The sequence below is a fragment of the Populus alba genome, chromosome 9 (genome assembly GCF_005239225.2).
Source record: "Populus alba chromosome 9, ASM523922v2, whole genome shotgun sequence".
Classification (NCBI taxonomy): domain Eukaryota; kingdom Viridiplantae; phylum Streptophyta; class Magnoliopsida; order Malpighiales; family Salicaceae; genus Populus; species Populus alba.
In genome coordinates, this window is record NC_133292.1 from 8,645,115 (window position 1) to 8,667,186 (window position 22,072).

The window sequence follows — 22,072 nt, forward strand, 5'->3', positions numbered from 1 at the left end:
TGGTGAGAGCCATATCGGGAGTGGAAGGCCCATCAGTAGTTTGAGCAAAAGGAAAAACATCTTCGGAGAACACAACATCCCGAGAGACAAAAAAATCTTGTCTTTCCAAATCATACAAGCGCCATCCCTTCTTCCCATAAGGATAACCAACAAAAATACACCGACGACTTCTACTTGCCATTTTATCCCCCGTCTTCTCATGTGCATAACACAAAGACCCCAAAACACGTAAGTGATAATAAGACGGTTCCACCCCATGTAAAACGTGATATGGTGTTTTCCCATCCAAAATCAAGGAAGGAGTCCGATTGATTAAGTACCCAGCAGTCAATACACACTCGCCCCAAAATTTAATTGGAAGAGAACCTTGAAATCGCAGAGCGCGGGCTACATTCAAAATATGTTGATGTTTTCTCTCCACACGCCCATTTTGTTGTGGAGTGCCTGTACAAGAAGTCTGAAAAATAATTCCTTGATCAAAGAAATATGATTTAGGACATGTAAATTCTGTCCCGTTATCGCTTCGGACAATTTTGACTTTCCGAGCAAATTGTCTCTCAACCATGACAAAGAATTGTTTAAGCATACTAGATACCTCTTTCTTGTTAACAAGCAAATAAATCCATACAGCACGAGAGAAATCATCAACAATAGTTAAAAAATACGAAGCACCACATGAAGAAACTGTTCTATATGGTCCCCATAAATCACAATGAATCAGTTCAAAAATACCCAAGGTCTTATTTTCGCTAACACAAAATTTATCTCTCCGCTGTTTTGCTCTTTGACAAACATCACAATTTTTATTCAAACTGTTTTCCTGGTTACTAGAATGAACTTCGGGAACTAACTTTGTTATTCGTAGAGAAGGATGCCCCAGTCGCTGATGCCAAAGATCAAGAGACGCTCGATTACTGATCTTCATTGTATTAATCCGCGGTATCCCTTTGAAATAATAGAGTCCATCTCGTCTCTCACCCGCACCAATCAGCATCCTCGAGGTGTGGCCCTGTATAACACATAATTTTTTAGTGAATAGTACAAAACAATCATATTGATCAATTAATTGCGACACAGAAATTAAATTGCAAGTAAGTCCTGGCACATAAAGAACATTTGCAAGGCACAAATCTCCATCAAGAACTGTTGTTCCCTCTTTGACCGCCAAAGCACTACTTCCATCTGGTAATCCAACGGGACACTGATCAATTATTCTTAAATCAGTAAGTTTTCCTCAATGGACCCGGTCATGTGATTAGAAGCACCCGGTGTCCAATATCCACACCGAACCAGTCACTGTCCCATATAAATTTTTTTAAGCTTACCGGTCATTTTATCAGTTATTTCCTTCGGCTCTCCCAAGATAGCCTTTAATTTTGCCCACTGTTCGTCACTCAAACCTGGGAACGACAACGACGAGCTTCCTCCTGCGTCTGCAACAGTGGCAGAGCTGGACCCGATGTTGGTGAGAGCAGCGTTAGCACGGTGGGTTCCTCTGTGACCCCGGCCTCTTCCCCGACCACCGGAGTACCCTCTGCCACGGCCAGCCTCTCTTCTCTCGTCTCCCCTGGGTCTGTCACCCCACCATTCAGGGTATCCCGTTAGGGCAAAGCAGTTGTCTTCTCCATGCCCTGATTTATGGCAGTGCGAGCAGATCCCCTTCTCTTGCCCGTCGGTTCGAGTCATGGAGCCCTGGTGTCGTCCGTCGGTTCGGTTGCGAGCAACAAAAGCCACAAATTCTCCTTGTTCTTCTCTGCCTCGAGTCATCCCCTTCACCTGTTCTTCTTGAGTGAGGATGGAATAAACCTTGTGCAGCCCCGGTAATGGGTCTTGTGCCAGGATGTTAGATCGGGTTGTCCCGAACCGCTGCTCATCAAGACCCATGAGAAACAGGTGCACCTTCTCTTCCTCTCGTCTCTTTTCCAATTCTGAACTCAGATTGCATGTGCACTTTCCACACTTGCACACCGGCAATTGCTCAAAATTGCCCAGCTCATCCCATAATTGTTTCAATTTCCCATAGTAATCCATGATAGTCATTCCTCTCTGTTTGCAATCGGCCAATTGGGACCTTAATTGTTGAATCCGAGGTCCATTGGTGATGCTGAATCGGTCTTTGATGTCCAACCACAAATCCCGTGCAATCTCTACATGAGATATGGTTGATCTGAGTGTGGATTCGATAGTGTTTCGAATCCAGGACACCAACAATGAATTGATGGTCCACCAGTCTTCCCAATCTTCTTATTCTTCACTGGGTCGTGCAATAGACCCGTCGATGAACCCGAATTTCTTTCGGGCTCTCAGGGCTGTTCGGAACGAACGTGCCCACTCTTCATAGTTGTTCCCCTTCAGTTGGACCTGAGTAATCGTAAACCCAGGATTATCAAGAGATGTAATATCGTATGGCGAAATCGTTTTTCGATTCTCGCCAGATACAACCCTGCTGCCGGACATGGATTCTGCCATGTGTTCTGTTTGATTGTGTTTCGATTGTTTTACTGCTCTGATACCATGATAAAACAATGGAACAATGCAACAGTAGAGAATGTATGTTGCAGCCAAAAGCTTAAGGTCTGCGTGTATTGTATTAGGGTTTTATAATCCCTTAATGTCCACAATTAATGCCTAAATACATGCCTAAGAATATTCACATTCCATAATAGGAATATTACAATCAGCTCATCCCATATTTAGATATTCCATAATATGGAGTCTCCATTAGCAAGGTTTTTTTTACAGAAAATAGCAATGTTATGAAAAAAACAAGTATTTTTAGGCTCCTTGATCCTTGTAGAAAAAAAAGAGTACTGTATTTTAGGTTTGTTTTGTCTGGCTCGAACTCTCAAACGGTAAATGGCAGCTACAACTATGTTAAAACTCAGCTGTTCCTTTTGACTCTCCATAAATGCAAGCGAAAGTCCATTTGTTTTATTTTAGGCTGTACTCATCATTCTTCTTTAGTTTTGGTCCAAGGTTGCAATTTCAACGTCTGACATTGCTCCCTTTCATCACAAACTATTTAAAGATGGGTTATTTTAGAATTCTACACAGTTTTGATAAAAGTTTTGGTAAAATAACTTGTGTCATTAAATTATTAGAAGAATACGATCACAATGCGGTTGAATATATTATTATTGGGAATAATAGTTATTTTTAAAATTATATATTTCTTAATTTAATTAATAATTAATAAATTAATTTAAAATTTTACAAAGATCAAATGATTATTTTATATATTTTGACATGATAATTTTAATAACATTTTAAAATATCAATAAACAAGGTTGTTATTTGTTAAAGGTCTTACTCGGAGTTAATTTAGGGCCAATCATAACCTTATTTAATGTTCTCACTGACTTATTTTTTTTTACTCTTTTATAATATCATTTTTTTTCTTTTTTTTCTTCAATATTATATTTTTGAATTTTATCTGATTATTGAATTTTTATAAAAAATTTAAGTAGATTTTTGTTTATGTTAATTAATTTTGTAAAAAGAAGAAGATTTGAAAGAAAAAAAAGTCTAAATAACTGCTGTTTAAAATGACAGTTGTGTAGAAAAACATATTACGAAATGCAAACAATAATTTAAAATACGATTTATATTCAAATTGTACTATTTTTCTAATAATTTTTCAATCTCTGTTACTGCCAGAACTTTTAACAGACTGTACTTTCTTTTTTTAATTATAAAAAACCCTTAAAGATCAGATCATTTTAAGGTTACAGAGCAAACAAAATAGTGGACAGACAAGCAAGCAAGGTAGATATTTAGTCATGGAATTGGAAACAGTTCTTTACATGAATGCAGCAGCGTGATTTCATGGCATTTTTAAAAACAAAAACAGCACATCTGGCTGGAAAGAGAGGGCCAGACGCATATATGGTCCTGATCTCTCTTTTATTGTCCTGTAAACTTTACAGCTGTGACCAGGAAAAGAGTAGAAGAGAAATTAAATGATGGTTTTTTGTCCAAATGTGATTTATCAATGGAACAATAACAGGGAGAGACCTGGTCAAAAGAACGCTTAAGATCAAAATGGTAAAAAAGCTCTCGCCATGATCACATTATTCTACAATTATTGGTGCAGAGACAGGCTGACCTCACCATCTCTGGACCTCCAGGGCAAGCTGTTTCCCTTTGAAAAAACAACAATCTCCCTCCTTCTCTCTCTAGAATCACGAGCACTAGGCATTTGCGCATCTACTTACTAGCTAGCAATCATCCACGCCCTACTGCTAACCTTAAAGTAGAGAAACCAAAAATAAAAAGAAATATAAGAAAAAAAAAAAAAAAAAAACAGGACATCTCTCCACAGCAGGAAAGATTGTCTCCCGGATTCAAAATCCCCCCACCCTTTGCCTTTTTACTTTTTATAGCTTGAGTGACTCTTCGGCTCTCCCGTCAAACTGGCCACACCTACTGCAAACCAAAACCCTTTTTATCTGTCCTCTCTCTTAAATTTTCTTTTGTGGGAAGACTTGTCGTTTTCTTCGCTAAATTGTCATTGCTTGTGACAGGGTTTATGCAAAATAATGTTTAAAGCTCCTTAAATCTCATGCAGTTGGCGGGTGGTTGAGTATTTTTTTTAATTTAATTTTTGAATTTGAGATGATTTATTAATCTTTTAAGATATCAGAGGAGGGTGCACTGTTTAACTTATTTTAAAAAATTAAATTTAATTAACGCCCAAACTTATTAGAAAATATATATCCTCATGATGAATAAAAAAGTCGTATAATTAAAGCTTGTAATTTTATTATACTTTCAATACCTTCGTCCCATGAAGAAAATGGTGTTTAACTTTTTACCGTTCAAATTCTTGCAATTAATATGCATATGAATCCTAGATATTATTATATTTATTGAATTTTGGCAATCAAGTCTAGTTCTATTCAGATATATGTGATTCGTACATGAATTTATATTGTTCTGTATTTTTATAGATGTACGTATGGTGTGTTAATTAACCATTCCAAATGTCCATTGATTGTACATTTTTATGCATAAGAGAAGTGCTAGATTAGTATCGGTGTGTGAAGCTTTTCTTGATTATGGGGTGTTTGTCATAGTTTTTGCTTCTATTTTTAAGAAATAATTTTGACTTAAAAATATATTAAATTAATGATTTATGATGATTTTAATGTGTTGATATTAAAAAAATTATTTTGATATATTTTAAAGTAAAAAATTATTTTGAAAAAAACACCATGCATCACAATCTCAAACACCCTTCTACCATCATCTTCGTCAAAATAGGAAGAAAAAAGAAGAAGCAAGAAAACACATCTTAAAAATCTAATTCAATTATGTTACAATGATCCTCACTAACATAAGAATTAATGACGACAGTCTTGCATCATATTTTGTAGATTAATTTAATTTCTTTCGACTCAGGTGGCTGGCATGCACTGCTTAGATTAACACATATAAATAATGTTAGTGTTCAACACGTGAAAAAAGGAAGAGAAGCTCCAAGGAGCAAAGAATAAAGAAATAAAGCAAAAGAAGTACCAAAAGGGGTGATGAGCATGCCCTGTATTTAAAATCCACTAAAATAGGGCATCATGAATATGTGTGGCAATTCAGGAAGCCTGACGAAGAAGAATATGTGGACTTTATAGCGTAGTGACTAGTGGGCACTCTCAACTTTTGTGATATATATACACTACTTTAACTCATAAAGATTATGATGATTAAATTAAATTGTTGATCGAAGTCAGTCTAATCCCATTAATAACAGCCCAAAAGGAGAGAATCAAGAAAGGATTAGTCTACGCTAAAGCTATGCAGTGCAAGCCAATTGTTTAGAGGGGAGGGAAAAGCACCGCTGAGCATTCTTTTCGTTGTCGTTTTGTTGATGCTAGCTAGGGTTATAGTATTTAATCTAACAATCAAGAACTCAAGATCATCGAGCTTCAGCTCAAAATGAGAGAGCACATACAGCCACGTACGCAATCAGCCAACACAAGAGTATATCGCCACAATTCTCTCTCTTTTTTTCTTTTTTAAAAAAATAAAAACAATGATGCTTTTATAGCGTGCTAGTAATTCCCACTCTATTTGTTTCATAAATTACTCTTTAAACGAGTTTATTGTGTCAACTCTTGGAAGGGAATGTCATGCAATTATCGAGCCAGCCAGATATGGCAAACAGAGGGAAACATTAGCCAGATACGATAAGAATACCCGAAAATACATGATATCACAGGCTTCTTCCAAACGACACAGTGACGCATATTGTTCCTATACGTATATCAGCAATCTTGCCTTTTCCTCATAATAATTCACGTTATATGAAAAGATGGTATGGCTTAGATTCACAGGGGTATGGCTACACATGTCAAGGAAGAAGAAGATATTTGAGTTTTTTATTAGAGTTTGATAAATAGAGATTTAATATAATAATAAGTTGTATGTGTAAGTTATTTTACACGTGACAGGTTTCGAAAAAACTCTTGGAATTTTCATTTTTTTAAGAGATTTAACAAGGGATATCTTGGATATATAAAATCCTATCATGCATGTAATGTATTCCACGTTTGCCTGTATATATTAGCAATCTTGTTTTTTTTTTTTGCTCGTAATAATTTATGTTATATAAAAAGATGGTATAGTGTGCTTAGAGTTTTGAGAAAATGACCCGTATATCTCTCAATAAAAAATATATAGTAAAAGAAGATTTGAGATTTTAATTAGAATTCAAATATTTAACACTTAATTTTGATAAGTTGTACGTGTAAGCTATCCACACGTAATTACAAGTTTTGAAAAAAAAATTGGTACTTGTTTTTTTAAAAAAACTAATAAAATGTATTGTACACGCATAAATCATTTATTTTTAGTGTGAATAAAATGCACTAGCTATTTTGATTTTTTTTTTTTTTATCTGGGTCAGAATGTTTCGATCTTGTGATCCAATTCATCAAAATTTACATGCTGGGATGACAACATGAATTACTTTTTAGGACTAATTTCTTATTTTTTTCACCTCATGAAATTCACTATTGCAAAAAGATATCCCTGCTATCAAAGAAAAAACCACGTATATTCGCACAATTGCATCAGAAGGAAAATGAAGTCATAGATGCTATGCAAAAAGTCATCGTCAAATATTGGGCATAAACCGGACTCAACCTTCGCGGACTAGCTCAGGCTCTGGCGAGTAGAGAAAGAAAGAAGTCCCTGTTAGTCTACTATGCGGCCTATTCAAAGAGTTCCTTACCCTACAAACAGTACGAGGAACAAAAAAGTGTAGAAGATCTAAGAGCAATAGATGGTGTTTTTTAAGTTGGGATTAGGTTATTGAGTTGAGAGAGAGAGAGAGAGAGAGAGAGAGAGGGACAGAGAGAGGGAATTACGGTCACACTCGACTACAAAAAGAAGGTTGGCTCTTCTTGCGAGGTCAAAACTCTCTCGATCAAAGTCTCCCTAAAACCAAACCCCATAACCCCACTGACCGACAAGCTGCTCCTCTCATCACATGCAAACAGACAAATCCCATCATCTCTAACTAACTATTATTTATCCTTAATCATCCAGTTTTAGTAGTTTAAATATTCAATTAGTAGTAGAATATTAATTTATTGATGCAAGGTACCCATTTTTATTTGACAAACTTAATTATAAATACATCTGCGTGTCATTCTGCCCTCAGAAAAGATTTTTCAGAACAAAATCTTAAATTATTCACAAGGAGAATAGCCTAATTCCTTCCATCTTTAATTCTAAGCGAGACTTGATTCAGATTCAAGCAAGTAGGAGCAAACAAGAGAGCATTAATACAAATGAACAAAAATGATTCTGAGTTTATTTTATGAATATAATATTAATATGTCCATATAAAGTATGCTGTCAAAGAGACTTATACATGAAAAGGAAGTGCATGCGCCAAAGGCATTAATAAAGGAGATGACTCTCTTGCCCTCTTCTTTAAAAGGCCACCCTCTCATGAATAATACCTATAACGGGGAACTTTGGAATTGTCAAAAGATAGGAGGCGATTTAAAGAGGCCTTAATAAACATAGTAGAAATATTACTATGTGGCAGGTGCTTAGAGAGAGAGAGAGAGAGAGAGACAGATTAACGTGGGCTGCCAATAATGTCCACAAAGACCCATTGGTCTTGGGTTCTGCTCTTCTTAAAGAGAGTTTCTAGTGACGAAGAGACCGATGACCCTTGCAGAGGCATTGGCTCGAACTTTCTCTTTTTAGGCTTGTTATTGGCAATGGCTCGGGTCCTCGATAGCTCAAGAATCAGACCATAACAACCATTTACCTTTTCCTGTTAACAAACAAATGCAGCTGTTGAGCATTAATGTCACGCGCAATAATGAGTATATAATGTGGCTGTGTTAAGGACTTAAATACGAGACAAAAATAACGAATAATGACGAGATAAACGATACCTTGGTTATCTTGAGAACATCAAGAAGCTGGGTCTGGTAGTCAATGGGATTGAAGGTCTCAACTTGGTCTATAACATGCATCATTGTAGCAGTGGCCAGCACAGAAGGAAGATAACAGCCAGATCTTGAATCTACATCAACAACAGAAAACCCAATAAGAAACTCAACGTAAATCAAATGACGAGAAACTAAAACCAAAGAGGGAGTCTTTTCTATACTCTTTGTTCTTATCGAAAATTCTAAATGAGGGTCAAAATGGGATTTTGAAGACAGCCATATCCTATACTTACCAGAGACAACATAGAGCAGGAGATGCTCACATCTCCTGAGAAACTCCCAATGAACATTGGTCTTTAATCCAAGCCTCCTAATGATATGATCAAGAAATGAAAGTGGAGTCACTGGGTGCATCTTCCATTTCAGTGTTGAAAGCACTAGTAGCTCCATCCTTTGAATGGTTTTGGCCTCGAATAAATATTTCGTGTCTTCCACCTAAAACAGAACAAAAAGAAAACCTCTAAATACCAATCTTCGAATTAGCAAATGATAATGATTAAATGATATTGATGAAGGGTTTTATATTGACGTACTTGGAGGTCTAACAGAAGAGGAACATGAGTCTCTTCAACTTTGGCAGCCAAAGAAAGACAAGTAACAGCCACAAGCTGGATCATCCATGGCCTATTATCTCTTTGATAACAAGGGCTAACAAGAAACCTATCTAGATAATTGATAGCCAAGATTGATGTGAGAGCTGAAAATCCATGATGAGCAATGACCTTAAGCATCCACTCCACAGCTTCTTGACGAGCCCTGGAAAGAAAAGGATCGCTTGCCACATTGTTGACACTAACAGAAGCTTGCTGTTCTTGTTCTTTAGAGAAGAGTGAGAGAAGCTCCTCATCTTCCCAGAACAAATCTTGTTCAAGCAATGAAATCGAAAACAGATCGCCAGAGGGGTTGTTCACTGAAGGACTCTCTTGCAAAACCTCTTCTTCTGAATCATCTTCCCATTTCCCCTCTTCACAATAGAGTGCATCTAGCAAGAATGAAGTGTTCTGTTCTTGCTGTGTGCTTAGTTCATCTTGTCCTAGTTCTTGTTGTTTAGGTATTGCCATCTTCTTCCAGGAAGAAGAGGTTTTGGCACACTATTCATTACACAAAGAAGAACCCATTGTCCCTCTTTCTCTCTCTCTTTTTCTTCCCTCGAGGGTCTTTCTTTTTCTCTGGGTGGTGCAGCAAGATAGAGAGAGTGGTAGCTAAGGAGCGAAGAGAGGATGATAGAGAGTTGGAAAGAAAAGGAGGGGGAAGGGTTGATTTTTAACAGGGCAGGTTTCATGCTTGTCTCTTTTTGTGTTTTTCTTTTTTCTTTTTTTTTTTAAGTAGCAATATAAAGAAGTTTGTGGTTGGATTTTTTATTTTTTATTTTTTATTTTTTGCTTTCGGTGTGTCTGGTTTGGCGGGCAGAAAATGTATGTAGCGGCACACACACCAAGCCGGGCCCATGAAAACAACCTCTTATAGCAACCTAATTAAAGTCACTGTGCGCTATTCTGCTCTGGAATTTAGGAAGATGGGAGGGACACGAAGGGATTTTGGCATGGGAAGAAGAGTTTTCCGCCATGTAATTTAGGGTTAAGATATGCTATCGCAGAAGACATAAATTGTTTTTCTGTCAAGTTACCATTAACGCGCTAAAAAGAAAAGAAAGGGTCAAGGATGGGAAAGATCAAAGATCCGAGCCCATTTAAGAGTTGGAGAGAATATAGATGTCAATTAAACTACAAATTCCTCAGACATATCATCTCATTGAGAATTAAACTCATCAATGCATGCTTGATTGTTGCAACTTGAAGATTTACACATTGGTTTTAAGATCGTTGTCGTGAAGATTTTCTTTTGGAGTGAAGATCACGCAGATGGAATTTTAATTATTTTTACAAAGTATTCCAAATCTATATAACCATAAACTATGATACGTTTTAGTTTCACCATGGATAATGTTTTTATCAAATGATCTTTACAGAAAAAGCAAGGCTATACTCACCCCAGTCACCGTCACTTTTAAAAGAGGAATTTAGAAAAAATAAAAGAAAACAAGAGCAAAAAGAAAAAGAAATCACGAGAGGGTTTTGAACAAAAAAATCTTCTATTTTGCTGGTTGTTCTGAAGAAGAAATTTCCGAAAAAGACAAACCACAGAGTCCACGCAAGAGAACAAGCCAAGGCCCTTTCCATCCACGCGAAGTTACATATTCTTTTCCACGCGTTCCCAATCCAACACATAAAGTCAACTATCTTACCAGTCAGCTGGCTCACTGTCTTTGACTGCGTGTGGCGAACAACATACAGAACATCCACCAGCTGACTCTCGATCACTTCTAGCTAGTCACCATTTTTTTTTTTTTTTTTAAAAAAAAGAAGGAATAAAAAATGCATCCAAAAGATAAGTCATTAAATTTGATGGTGTCTTGTCGTCTGCGGTGCTGCCAGTGACAGCCTTAGAACCACCATAATAAGGAGGTCCTCTTCCTTCTTTCGCAACTGGCATGCACGCAAAAGCTCACCCTCTCTTGGCCTCATCCTATTTTTCACTGCTCCAGATTTTTATTTTTTTTTACTTGTTTTTGGCGTCAATTATGGAGTATTTTTTTCTTCTGCAACCACAGTAAAGACAGGTAATACTGCAAATGTACCATAAGAGATTTTGTGGGTGTCGTTGGAATCAGAATCTCACCCCAATTCAACGCAACCATGTAAGCGTTGTTAAGAGTACTGTTACATTAAGGAAAAGAATTTATATTCTACTGTTTTCTTGCTTCCGGTGATAATCTTGGAGCGAGAAAGAAAATCCTAATGGGTTGTAGAAATATTGAGATTAATTGTTAGAAGAGTTTAACTATGAATATGCAATGATCATACTTGTAATTAAACTCGTCGATCCCCATGCTCCTTTCAGCTAACTCCATTGAATTTCCTGAGCTAAACAGAAGCTCTGATTTTAATCTTAACTGGTGTCCAAATCAAACAGATGGATCATGTCTCCATATTGAAGGTCAGCATTATTGTTCTCGTCTCCAATTTTCCATGCGGTGGGTGAATATCGTAGAAACTATCAGCAGTTTAAACCAGTGGCATTGACCACTGTCTGCACTATATCTTTAAGAATTGAAGAGCATGATCATGTTTTGGACTGCTTGTCAAACAGTTCACATCTCGATTTCCATTTCTAGGGAAGTAATTTCTTCTTCTTTTTTTAATGTACCTAACACATGTAAAATTATTAAACAACCCGATGGACAAAAGGGATTATTGACCTAACAGAAGTTACACCGAGAAACTTCCAAAAGCTCTTCTTCTCGTACGCAGACACAAGTTAACTTCCAAAACAACAAACCTTATATGATGATAAAAACCAGTACTCTTCCCCAGACTAATTTTGGTAGTTTGCATTTTGGATCTATTTTAACCATCTGCATGCAAAAACATGGCTCAATTCCCACTCGATCCATGTAAATTCTCTTTTACCAGAGTCACTTAATTTGAGATGAAGGAGTACTTTAATTAATTGCATGATTAATGTAGTTGATTTCTAACACAAGCAGCCCGTCTCGACAGGATTTGCTGCACTGTTACAAATGGCAAATCGAGCTCCACTTTACAATTATAGATTTCTATATATTAGCTGTAACATCTTCTTTATTAATTGTCAAAATTAACAAACTTTAGCCCTACTTTTTGTTGTTTAAGATTTGGTCCTAAACAACACTCCCCCACTCACCAAATGATTTCTCCAGTAACGAAAAAGACAGGCAGTGCTTCCGGTCTCTCTTCAAAGAAACTTAGCTTTGAAAAATAACCTCATATTTTGAGATGGCGTGATAGTTCCTCAGTTTTTCGTTGTTTAATTAAATTGATCATGACAGTAAACAGTTTTGTTCTCACACTAATTCCTCTATATATTAGGGAGGGGTGGGGCATCATTCATTATATTAAATTTTATTATATTTCTCATTGTAAAATTAATTTTAAAATTTAAACAAAAAACAGTAAATACAAACACTAACTATTGACTCATAAATACAACACTAACTTTGAGTAAACATGTTTGTTTGTTTTTGTGTTTTAAAATTATATTTAAAAAGAATTGATTATTTTTAAATTAATTAGTTTTTTATATTTTTATATTTTTTTAATTTTTTAATGTTAAAAATAAATTTTAAGAAATAAAAAAATATATTATTTAATATATTTCTAAATAAAAAAATATTTTAAAAACGTTCCAATTCCTAAACATTGTTGGATGGCTGTCTACATCATATTATAGCCAGGCCATTCATGAAAGACCCAGTCTAATAATAATCCACTATTGCGACTAATCAACTCTTAATAGTAAATAAAAAATCTCCGATGAAAATGAAATGTCGGGTCCCTCAGTACTTAAAATCAACTACAGTGACATAGAAAGAACAGGTTGCCATGCTTTTCAAGCACCTTCAACATTTTTTAGCAACTGTGGATGATTTCTTGTTTGTTTGTCATGTTTGATTCTCATTGGCACCTTTAAAAATTCAAAAAAAAAAAAAACATTGAAGCGCTCATGAGCTGAGACTTGAGAGAGGTAAATTTGTCATCCACCATAGCCAAAACCTTTGAAACTGACCAATCATGCCTCACTTTGCCTTTATCCCCCAAGGAATTATGTCTGCGTCCATCACAACTACTTATAAAGTGACCATTTGAAGAACTTGGTACCTTTGCCTCGTCCACAACTAACTAGCCTCACATGGTGACCACTAGAAAGTGCTCTCAAATTATGGCCGATCAGCTAGCGTATCAGATATATTTTGAATATTGGGACATTATTGTATATTCCATTACTGCAAACCCAATGATTTACAGATGTTCATCGTTAATGATTTTGCAAGATCTCAATTGATCAAGCTCATGTGTGATGATTATGATCAAACGCTGGAAGAGTATTGGGATTAATACTAGAGATTCTAACCAGAAGGACAGGTCGATGTGCATGCATCTGCGAGCCCAAGTGCTTCTAGGTGACCTATCTCATCAACGCAAAGAGAAAAATGATTGGCTCTAACGATAAAGATTTAGACTGTAAATGAATAGAGAAAGCAGCTACTCGTACTGTAATTCAAGAGTGAAAGCAACCACTCACCTAATCATTTAATTAATATTTTAATTACCATTGTATATATATTCTTTAATTAACAAGCAGATGATGGCTCCGAATCCTGACCTTATCAAAGCACATATCCTTCAGCAAATAACAAGTCCATTTGGCAGCATTTTGGGTTTTTCTTAGATGATTTTTTTAAAAAAATTAAGCCCTTGCTGGTAAACTTTAGGTGATGGATTATTTCAAGTATCACAAGAAGTACTTGTGACATTAGGTTCATTGCAATTCAAAATTTATAGGTTAAAATCTTATTTAGAAAGGTCATTGTGGGTATATAATTGCCACGCTAATTTTCGCACTAAGCTCAAGGTGTTTTCCAGCGTGGGATATTGATGGATGGATTCTCTCGTGTTTGTAAAAAAAATATATATAATCAATTTATATTAAATGAGGGGTTTTATTCCCACTGTACAACCAGTTATTCTTAGTGTGTCCGTAAAATAATTAATTTATTTTTTAAAAAAATCCCTTTTTATATTTCTTTGAAAACAATAACAGGAAAATAATAGACTATACACATAAAAAAAAACCCTATACTTGAAGAATGTTATTTTATCTCCAATTGGTTCAATTTCTGTCCTCTGTTTCCTAGTTTATTAATTTGTCCATGTTTTTATTTTTGGTTGTCCCAAAATGTTTGTCTAGTCACGTTATGTGGTTTGTCTATATATTATACCCCTTATTAAAGCTATATTTATTATGTTTCTTAATTTATCTCCATATATGAAAAGTCAAAAGAAACAAACAAAAAATGACATTATTAGAAGGTTGGAGCCATATTAGGTGATTTGGCACCATGTTAACTGCGTTTCTTAATATCTGTGAAGAGTTAAAGGGGACAAACAAGTTGGTGTTTTACAATATATCTTTTCTTGAATAACATATTTTGATGTATCTAACTTGTAAAACAGCAAGTGTCATTATACTTTTTCTTTTTTTTCCCTCACATGAACCTTTCTCACTATTTCATTAAATTCAAATGGATAATTTAACTAGTTAAATTTTAAATTTATTTTTTAATAGTTATGAGTTCGAGTTATCTCATAATTATTGGAGGGTTACATAATCATCAACTTCAGAATCCGTGAAATTAGTTAGGATGCTCATAAACTGAACTTGGATATCTACATTAATTAAAAAAATATTAAATTATTAGTAATTAACAATTTATGATTTAAAATATATAATCTTTGCTATTCAAGGATTTAGGCTCGTCGTAAAATTTGCAATGTCTATCAACGCATAAGCTCGTGAGAAAACAACATTTTACGTGACTTGTATTCTTGAAGAATAAAGTTATAAATATCTAAATGTAATTTATTACCTTGAAGATTTAAATAAAATATAAGAAACACGTTAAATAAAGTTATCTTTGTATCTACAATATATATATATATATATAATGGAGGGAGAATAACACCATGAAAAAATAACAAGTAATTAAATTTTGTTTAGCGCTTGCTAAATCGTACGCCCATTTATTTCTAGACGTAGAGCACGAGGAAATCTTGATCCAATGCTAATACATACCGAAAGGCTTCGAAATAAAGTTCAACCCATTGGGGCCATAACTGGCATCCTCCAGTCGCGCAGATGATCTATTCCTTCTCTACTTTGGACGATTTGAACTGCTAAACAAAGATTACCAGTCTTGCTCCGGTAAGTCTTTGATTACTCCGGTAAGTCTTTACTTTGTAGATGATGACAGGTTGGACCAAGTCTGCTTACCAAGAGCGTGATCCCAGGAGAGGGTAAGGATCTCCGTGAGTTTGTGTGTGTGGGAGGTCTAACATAAAGCTGATATGAACTAAAGGCGAGCAAAGTATAGCAGCAAGGAAGATCTAAAACAGTCTGCGAGGCGGAAGCATGCTGAAATCTTGATATTGCTGGCACATGCCGGGGCAGCAGGTTATTAGCAGCCCAATGAAGAACACAGCGAGTATAAAAATTTTCTTGCAAAATGAGATATATTCATTGGGAATACTTTGAGTCATGGAAAACATGAAACTCGGTGCGGAGGAAAAACTAGGATCGCTAAATTCTAGTGTTCTTTACAGGGCAGTTCCTTCTGTTGGAAGAAAAAACTAGTGTTATAGGAATTTATGGATAGCAAAACAAAGATACAAAAGAACAGGGCAATCGTATTAAGTGTTTTTCTTGGTGTAATCTGAATAGGAAACATATTCTATTGTTTTAATTGGTCGATCATTTATCAACTAACTAATTTAATTTAACTTATCAACCGATTTTTTTATTCTTCAAAAAAATTAAAATCTGGTTTATTTTCAATACATTCTACATGTTGCTTTTTCACACTTAACATTTTGAAGCGTCATTTTAGTATGGTAGTAGAGAATAGATTCTAACAAAAAAGACATAAAAAAAGATAGAGACAGTATTTGGAAATGCGGTTAAAATTTTATTTTAAAAAAAATTAAATTAATTTTTTTATGTTTTTAAATTGTTTTAATATGCTAGTGTTAAAAAATAATTATATACACACACACACACACACATATATATATGTATGTATGTATGTATGTATTATTTTAATACATTTCCGAGCGAAAAGCATTTTGAACCACAATCATTACCACACTCTCAAAAACTTCAAAAATTATTGTTTTAACATCATTACCGGTATGAATATCAGTATCTAAACATTGTTAGGAGTCTCTTTATATTATGATTTTCACAAAACTCACCCTTTATATGTTTTTAGTGATTTTATAGAATAATCACTTTTTTTTACGACTAATACTTTAAAGAACTTCTTTAAGCAATTAATTACATTAGACTTTCTCTTTAAAAAGCATATAGAATTATATCAAATGAGCATTGTTGAATAAGACCATATATGTCTGCATGTATCTTCTGTAGAAGTTGACCTGCTCTCGATATAGACTCCTTTGAAAAGCTCTTACAAATGTATTTGTCTACTAAACATCTTTCACACAACTAATTTCGATATATAATTTATGATAAACCCTTCAATATCTTTTTTTGTGCCATTATTTTCAAGTTATCAAAATTTATATGCTCAAATCTCATATATCAAAGCCAAGTCTCATCTTCATTATCAACTCCTTGATTTAATTATTTCAAAACTTCTTATGCTTGTTTGGAGGTGGTTGCATTACCCACTATCTTAAAAGTGATATTGGCTAGACATTGATGAATGATTGTTAGTGTTTGTTGATCATTCCTCCGTATTTTTTGCACATCCTCTCTTTAGGTTGAAGTCACTTTGCTCCTTTTATAGGTTTTTTAAAGCCTTTTTCAACTGTTTTTCACACAACTTAGAACCTAGCCAGGCTTTCACACAAATACACCAAATTTTATAATTATTCTTTGTCAAGCGAGGACATTGAAGTAAAAAGTTTATGTTGGTCATGTCAAACAATCAAAAGTAAGCTCTAATACCACTTGTTAGAAGAAAAAACTAGTCTTGTAATAGTTTATAATCAACAAAACAAAGATACAAAACCAAAGATCAAATTTTATAATTATTCTTTGTCAAGCGAGGACATTAGAATAAAAAGTTTATGTTAGTCATGTCAAACAATCAAAATACCACTTGTTAGAAGAAAAAACTAGTCTTGTAATAGTTTATAATCAACAAAACAAAGATACAAAACTAAAGACCAAATTTTATAATTATTCTTTGTCAAGCGATAAAAAGTTTATGTTGGTCATGTCAAACAATCAAAAGCAAGCTCTAATATTGTTAGAAGAAAAAACTAGTCTTGTAATAGTTTATAATCAACAAAACAAAGATACAAAACTAAAGAATAGGAAGAAGATTTGAAAGAAAGGCAATCTTATTAAGTATTTTCTCTTGTGTATTCCTCTTTATAGATTAATTATGCTTCTAATTACAAGTCTATTTATAGACCTCAAATCCTAGACAAGCAATACATTAAACTACTTAAAGAAAATTATAATCTAAATAGAAAACGTATTCTATCATTTTAACCAGTCTACTGTTTCTGAACTGGTCGCCTGACGCATTTAATTCAACCAGCCGACTGGTTATTAACCAGTAAACTAATTCTTCTGTTTAAAAAAAAAAAAAAAAAAAATCCGGTTTACTTTCAGCACATTCTACGTGTTGCTTCTTCGCACTTGACGTTCTGAAGCATCATTTTAGTAGTATGGTGGAGGAGGATAGGTTCCAAAAAAAGGACCTAAAATGGGTGAAATGATTGTTTTAACATTGTTACCAGGATGAATATCAGTATCTATAGGAAAGAATATGAAAATGTATAATTTAGTTACCTGGAGGATAGTAGGGTGAAGCTTGAGGTGGAGGTGGGTATGGTGGTGGAGGACATGCTGAACATGCTGGGTACGGTGCAGGAGGATAAGGAGCAGGCTGTGGTGGGGGATACGCTGATTGTGGAAACGCCGAACTAGGTGAGTATGAGGGATAAGGATATGGAGCTGGCAGGCACGAGGGATAAGGATATGGAGCTGGGTAGGTTGTTGGTGGTTGTGCACGAGGAGTTCCTTGCGCAGGTGGCGGTAAATAGTATTGTGAGACTCCAGGATCAGGGTATACACATGGCGGTGCCGAAGGAGCATAGCCTGTTGCTGCTTTCTGCAAGAAATGACAGTTTATTCAGCTTCCAGCAGTCAAAATATCTTCGTAGGTAAAAGATAAGGAGTATTTTCAGTATATGTAATCGCAAGATAGCTTACATTGGCATTTGCATAGTGCATTATCAATTTTACTTCTCCAGCATACCTGTGATCGGAGAAAAAACGAAAGGCACACTTTAGAAGAGATGTACTGTTAGACTATTACCAAACAGGTAAAAAAATATGTAACCAGTGAATAAATCACACACCATGCTCTGGAACAAAAACAATATGTCTGTGTGTATATATTATCAAAGCCACGCCACAGCATATTTGGTATATTTGATATCTAATACAGGAGCACCGATGCACCTTTATGTTGGCATGAAATAAACCTTGCTAATTTGGTAGAAGAATGGAGGGATTGTGAAAATTTCTTAAGAAACTATTCTATGAACCAATTCATCTCTGCTCCGAAATAATCACTCTATAGAGAAGCAGAGAATTGTATTCTTTCAGCCTCAAAATGGAAAGACAATGTCCTCTCCCAATGAGGGAAGGCAAAATCCCTGTCCCATGTTTGAAACTGAGTGGTAATTTTTTCTCCATCCTTGCCTCACGAAGTTGAAAGCATTCAGATGAAGAAACCTCACTTAATTGCACGCCATGCAGGGGCCAGTGAGAAGAAGTTTACCATATAAAAGTTGATAAACTGGATTATAAATTGCAGAAAGCACCAAAATGATTTGCAATTAATTTCTGATATGGTACAACATTACCACAAAATAAAAGCATAAAACAGCACGTCAATGAACAATATTTTACATTTATCTGTGTACATGGTCTCTTAACCGACATCCAAAATCCTCGGGCCCCTTCATTGTTAAGAATCCCATACTACAATATACCAAAGGGCTTTTAGCTCATTAGTATAGCAAACAAGAGACATAAAGTCTCGTGTTCAAGCCCCAACTTTACCACTCCATCATTAATTCTAAATACCATCAAAATCAAAACACATATTTTCAATGGTAGCTTATGGCTCCATTCTACTCAAAGAGAAACCACCATTTCAGGATATTATTACTAAATGCAAGGAACTAAACAAAAAAAGCTAGACCAATTCTCCTTCGCCGATTAAAAAAAAAAAAAAAAACAAGCAAATTGCAGTTATAATTACCTTCCAGTTTTAGTTTGAAGTGGCCAAGTTGTATCGTCAAAGCCCTGCGAAAGAACTTTGTGCAATTGAATCCTATACACAGTAACATAGCAAAACAGAAAAACAAATTTCAATCTCAATTTAAAGCCAAAAGCCAAAAGAGTCAGCTTTAAAAATCATAACTAGATCAAAAGGTTAAAGACTAATTACTTTCCGTTGCCGATAAAATCATCAAAAGATAAGGTATTGCTGTTCCAAACACCAACGCTTATCTCTCTTAACCCTTCAATTAGTGTAAACATAAACTTCTCTTGGAATGTAGGGTTTTTGCCTCCATCTAAAAAAGAAGAAAACATGAATATCAGTTTTTAACAAAACACGAAATCAAAGCCAAATTGCGATCTAAAAATCGACTAATACTCCTAGAAGATTATGTACCTGTGCAGGTTCTTGTGCGACAGTTATTGCTACCATATTCAACACAAACGTAAGGATCTTGTCTTGATACCCATTCAGTGTCTTTCAGTTTGGTACACCCAACAACTGCATCAAAGAAAAATCTCAAATGAAAATCAATTCCATAAGAAACAAAAAAGAAAATAAAGGGTTTGTTTAATCACGTGAAATAAAACAGAATTAAGCAACAAAAAAAAAATACCAGTGACTTCAAGAAGCTGCCCTTGAATACCAGAAACTGACATTGTACAAGACGGATACAGTATATTATTGATTTGGTAATAGAAACCTAATAAATGTCTAGAATTTTCTTTGTAATGTTTTTGTCGGGTCACGAAAAGGAAAAACCAAGTCCTAAGGCTGATAAATGAAACGCTACTTTTTTTTTCTTGAAACGATAAAGCTGAATTTATATGGTAATGGTTGGTCGGGTTTTTTTATAAAAAAAAATGGATGTCCCTGTCCTTGGAGTTGAAGAAGAAACTACGGTGATTTTTTGGGTACTTTCCGGGTCGTTAACCGGTTGATGTTTACGCGCCTTCGTAAATAACACGCTCCTTGTAATTTGCCACGAAATTCCTGCATATTAAAAGTCAGTTTTTTTTTTTTTTTTTTTTTTTTTAAGGATGAATTCAGAGTTGGAAAAACATGTAAAAAATTTGAGGTTGAAAGACTATTTAAATGGATAATCAACCACCTTAAACTTTTTTTTCATTCATATCCTTTTTTTATTAGATATTTTTGCTTTCTGTTTATTATTTATTATTTGTAGATTGTTTTTGTAGAATTGAAATTTAATAAATATTAAATAATATTAAAAATCATGAACGAGATAATACAAGATAGAAGAAATATTTAAAAAATAATAATAAAAATGTAACGTAGAAAATGAATTTCTTTTTAAAAAAAAATTTATTACTCAATTTTTTTTATTCTCAAATTAATATTTTTTTTTATTAAGTTGACTCGGTATTGTGTCTGATGTTCCTTTTCAGTTGGTTTTATATGAGTTTTTTTAATGTTAAAGATAAGTTTTGACATTGAGTTAATGCTTAATTTGACAAAATAAAATTTAATTTTATCAATTCAAACCAGTTAAAACTTTAATAATCCGATTTCAAATGAAAAAAAATACCATGTCTCTTTTTTTCTAATAAATAATATATTTATCTTAACTTTATAATTTAATCTTTAATTGGGATTAATAAATAAACCAGCTCAAATAAAAAAAAATTACTTCTTGTATGAGTAAAATGTTATAATTAATATGATTTCTATAATTTGATCTATGTTGCTTTTATATTTTAATTTAGAGAAAAGTTATAAGTATTGTTTGTTCAAAATATTTTTTAATAAATTTATTCTTATTTATTGACATAAATAATTGATTTATTTTAATGAATGCACATATTAAATTTTTAGTTTACAATTTTAAAAAAAAAAATGGTGGTAAAAAAAACAGCAATGCTTGCACACTTTTTAAGATAAAGAGTGTTATTTCCTGTAGTGTAGCGCAAGAAATGAACTAGCTTAAAATAATAATAAAAAAAGATTTTATTTCTTATGTGAGTATAATGCTATAAATGATATGCTTTTTATAACTTCATCTATGTCTCCTTTTATCTTTTAATTTAGAGGAATTTTATGAGTATTGTTTGTTAAAAATATTTTTTGATGTAAATTTTTTTATAACAGAGGGAGATGTGTGTTTTTCATTGTTTTGGAAAAAATAAAAAGCATTGATTTTTTCTCTTGTTGCCAAAACTATAGAAATTTGTTTCTTTAAGTGAAAGAAAAAGAAGCGATGACTTTTCTTAAAAAGAAAATAAAAGCATTGATTTTTTTTTTTCTCATACAGGAAGATACATCGAATATAAGATATCATGTCACACACGATACGGATAAGACTTTCTAGTTTCTTAATTAGTCGTTAGCATTCTTGTTTGCAAGTGTGTTTAATTTTAAATTCTAATTTTAATTTTTTACTTTTAGTTTTTTTAAAGAATGAAGAAGGTTTTTTTTTTTTTTTGCATTATTTATTATTATTATTATATTTATTAATTTTATCATTCAATATTTATTTAATTTTACATTTATCTTTATAAATTATTTCGGCTTATTTTTTATAAGACCATCATAATCTCAAAAAAATTATGATATTTAATTTGTACTTAATTTTACAAGTATTTATTTTTATTACCGTATAATTAAATAAAAAATAGTTAATAAAAATAAAATTATTAAATCCAATAGAATTCATCACCAC

General features: G+C 33.8%; 3 protein-coding genes across 5 annotated transcripts; all 3 read right to left on the bottom strand.

The window, feature by feature from the left end:
• Positions 1–647: 647 nt before the first annotated feature.
• On the bottom strand, positions 648–2,706 carry LOC140955948 (uncharacterized). Its single transcript, XM_073411336.1, has 2 exons — positions 1,326–2,706; positions 648–1,009 (listed from the first exon to the last, which is right to left on the bottom strand). Exons 1-2 carry the CDS (start codon positions 2,038–2,040, stop codon positions 975–977), a joined length of 750 nt encoding a protein of 249 aa, XP_073267437.1. The 5' UTR covers positions 2,041–2,706; the 3' UTR covers positions 648–974.
• Positions 2,707–7,791: 5,085 nt separating this feature from the next.
• Positions 7,792–9,747, bottom strand: LOC118059183 (cyclin-D3-1). The gene is made up of 4 exons (XM_035072036.2): positions 9,002–9,747; positions 8,702–8,903; positions 8,412–8,542; positions 7,792–8,287 (listed from the first exon to the last, which is right to left on the bottom strand). Exons 1-4 carry the CDS (start codon positions 9,527–9,529, stop codon positions 8,087–8,089), a joined length of 1,062 nt encoding a protein of 353 aa, XP_034927927.1. The 5' UTR covers positions 9,530–9,747; the 3' UTR covers positions 7,792–8,086.
• Positions 9,748–14,906: 5,159 nt separating this feature from the next.
• Positions 14,907–20,210, bottom strand: LOC118059184 (elicitor-responsive protein 1). Of its 3 annotated transcripts, none has more exons than XM_035072037.2 (7): positions 20,009–20,210; positions 19,789–19,893; positions 19,561–19,687; positions 19,372–19,443; positions 18,312–18,357; positions 17,889–18,210; positions 14,907–15,496 (listed from the first exon to the last, which is right to left on the bottom strand). In XM_035072037.2, exons 1-7 carry the CDS (start codon positions 20,049–20,051, stop codon positions 15,282–15,284), a joined length of 930 nt encoding a protein of 309 aa, XP_034927928.1. In that variant the 5' UTR covers positions 20,052–20,210; the 3' UTR covers positions 14,907–15,281. The 3 variants fall into 3 exon arrangements, with proteins under 3 accessions (XP_034927928.1, XP_034927930.1, XP_034927929.1); XM_035072039.2 differs by lacking the exon at positions 14,907–15,496 and adding an exon at positions 15,506–15,678 and having other exon boundaries at positions 20,009–20,204; XM_035072038.2 differs by lacking the exon at positions 14,907–15,496 and adding an exon at positions 17,414–17,797 and having other exon boundaries at positions 20,009–20,203.
• Positions 20,211–22,072: the final 1,862 nt, after the last annotated feature.

Coding starts and splice junctions, on each gene's coding strand:
- LOC140955948 (XM_073411336.1), bottom strand. CDS start 2,040: ATGACTATCATGGATTACTATGGGAAATTGAAACAATTATGGGATGAG. Junction 1,010..1,325: donor AATAACTGATAAAATGACCG/GTAAGCTTAAAA, acceptor TGTGTTATACAG/GGCCACACCTCGAGGATGCT.
- LOC118059184 (XM_035072037.2), bottom strand. CDS start 20,051: ATGTCAGTTTCTGGTATTCAAGGGCAGCTTCTTGAAGTCACTG. Junction 19,894..20,008: donor GCAGCTTCTTGAAGTCACTG/GTATTTTTTTTT, acceptor TCTTTGATGCAG/TTGTTGGGTGTACCAAACTG. Junction 19,688..19,788: donor TCGCACAAGAACCTGCACAG/GTACATAATCTT, acceptor CTTCTTTTTTAG/ATGGAGGCAAAAACCCTACA.
- LOC118059183 (XM_035072036.2), bottom strand. CDS start 9,529: ATGGCAATACCTAAACAACAAGAACTAGGACAAGATGAACTAAGCACA. Junction 8,904..9,001: donor CTCTTCTGTTAGACCTCCAA/GTACGTCAATAT, acceptor GTTCTGTTTTAG/GTGGAAGACACGAAATATTT. Junction 8,543..8,701: donor CCTGCTCTATGTTGTCTCTG/GTAAGTATAGGA, acceptor TTGTTGATGTAG/ATTCAAGATCTGGCTGTTAT.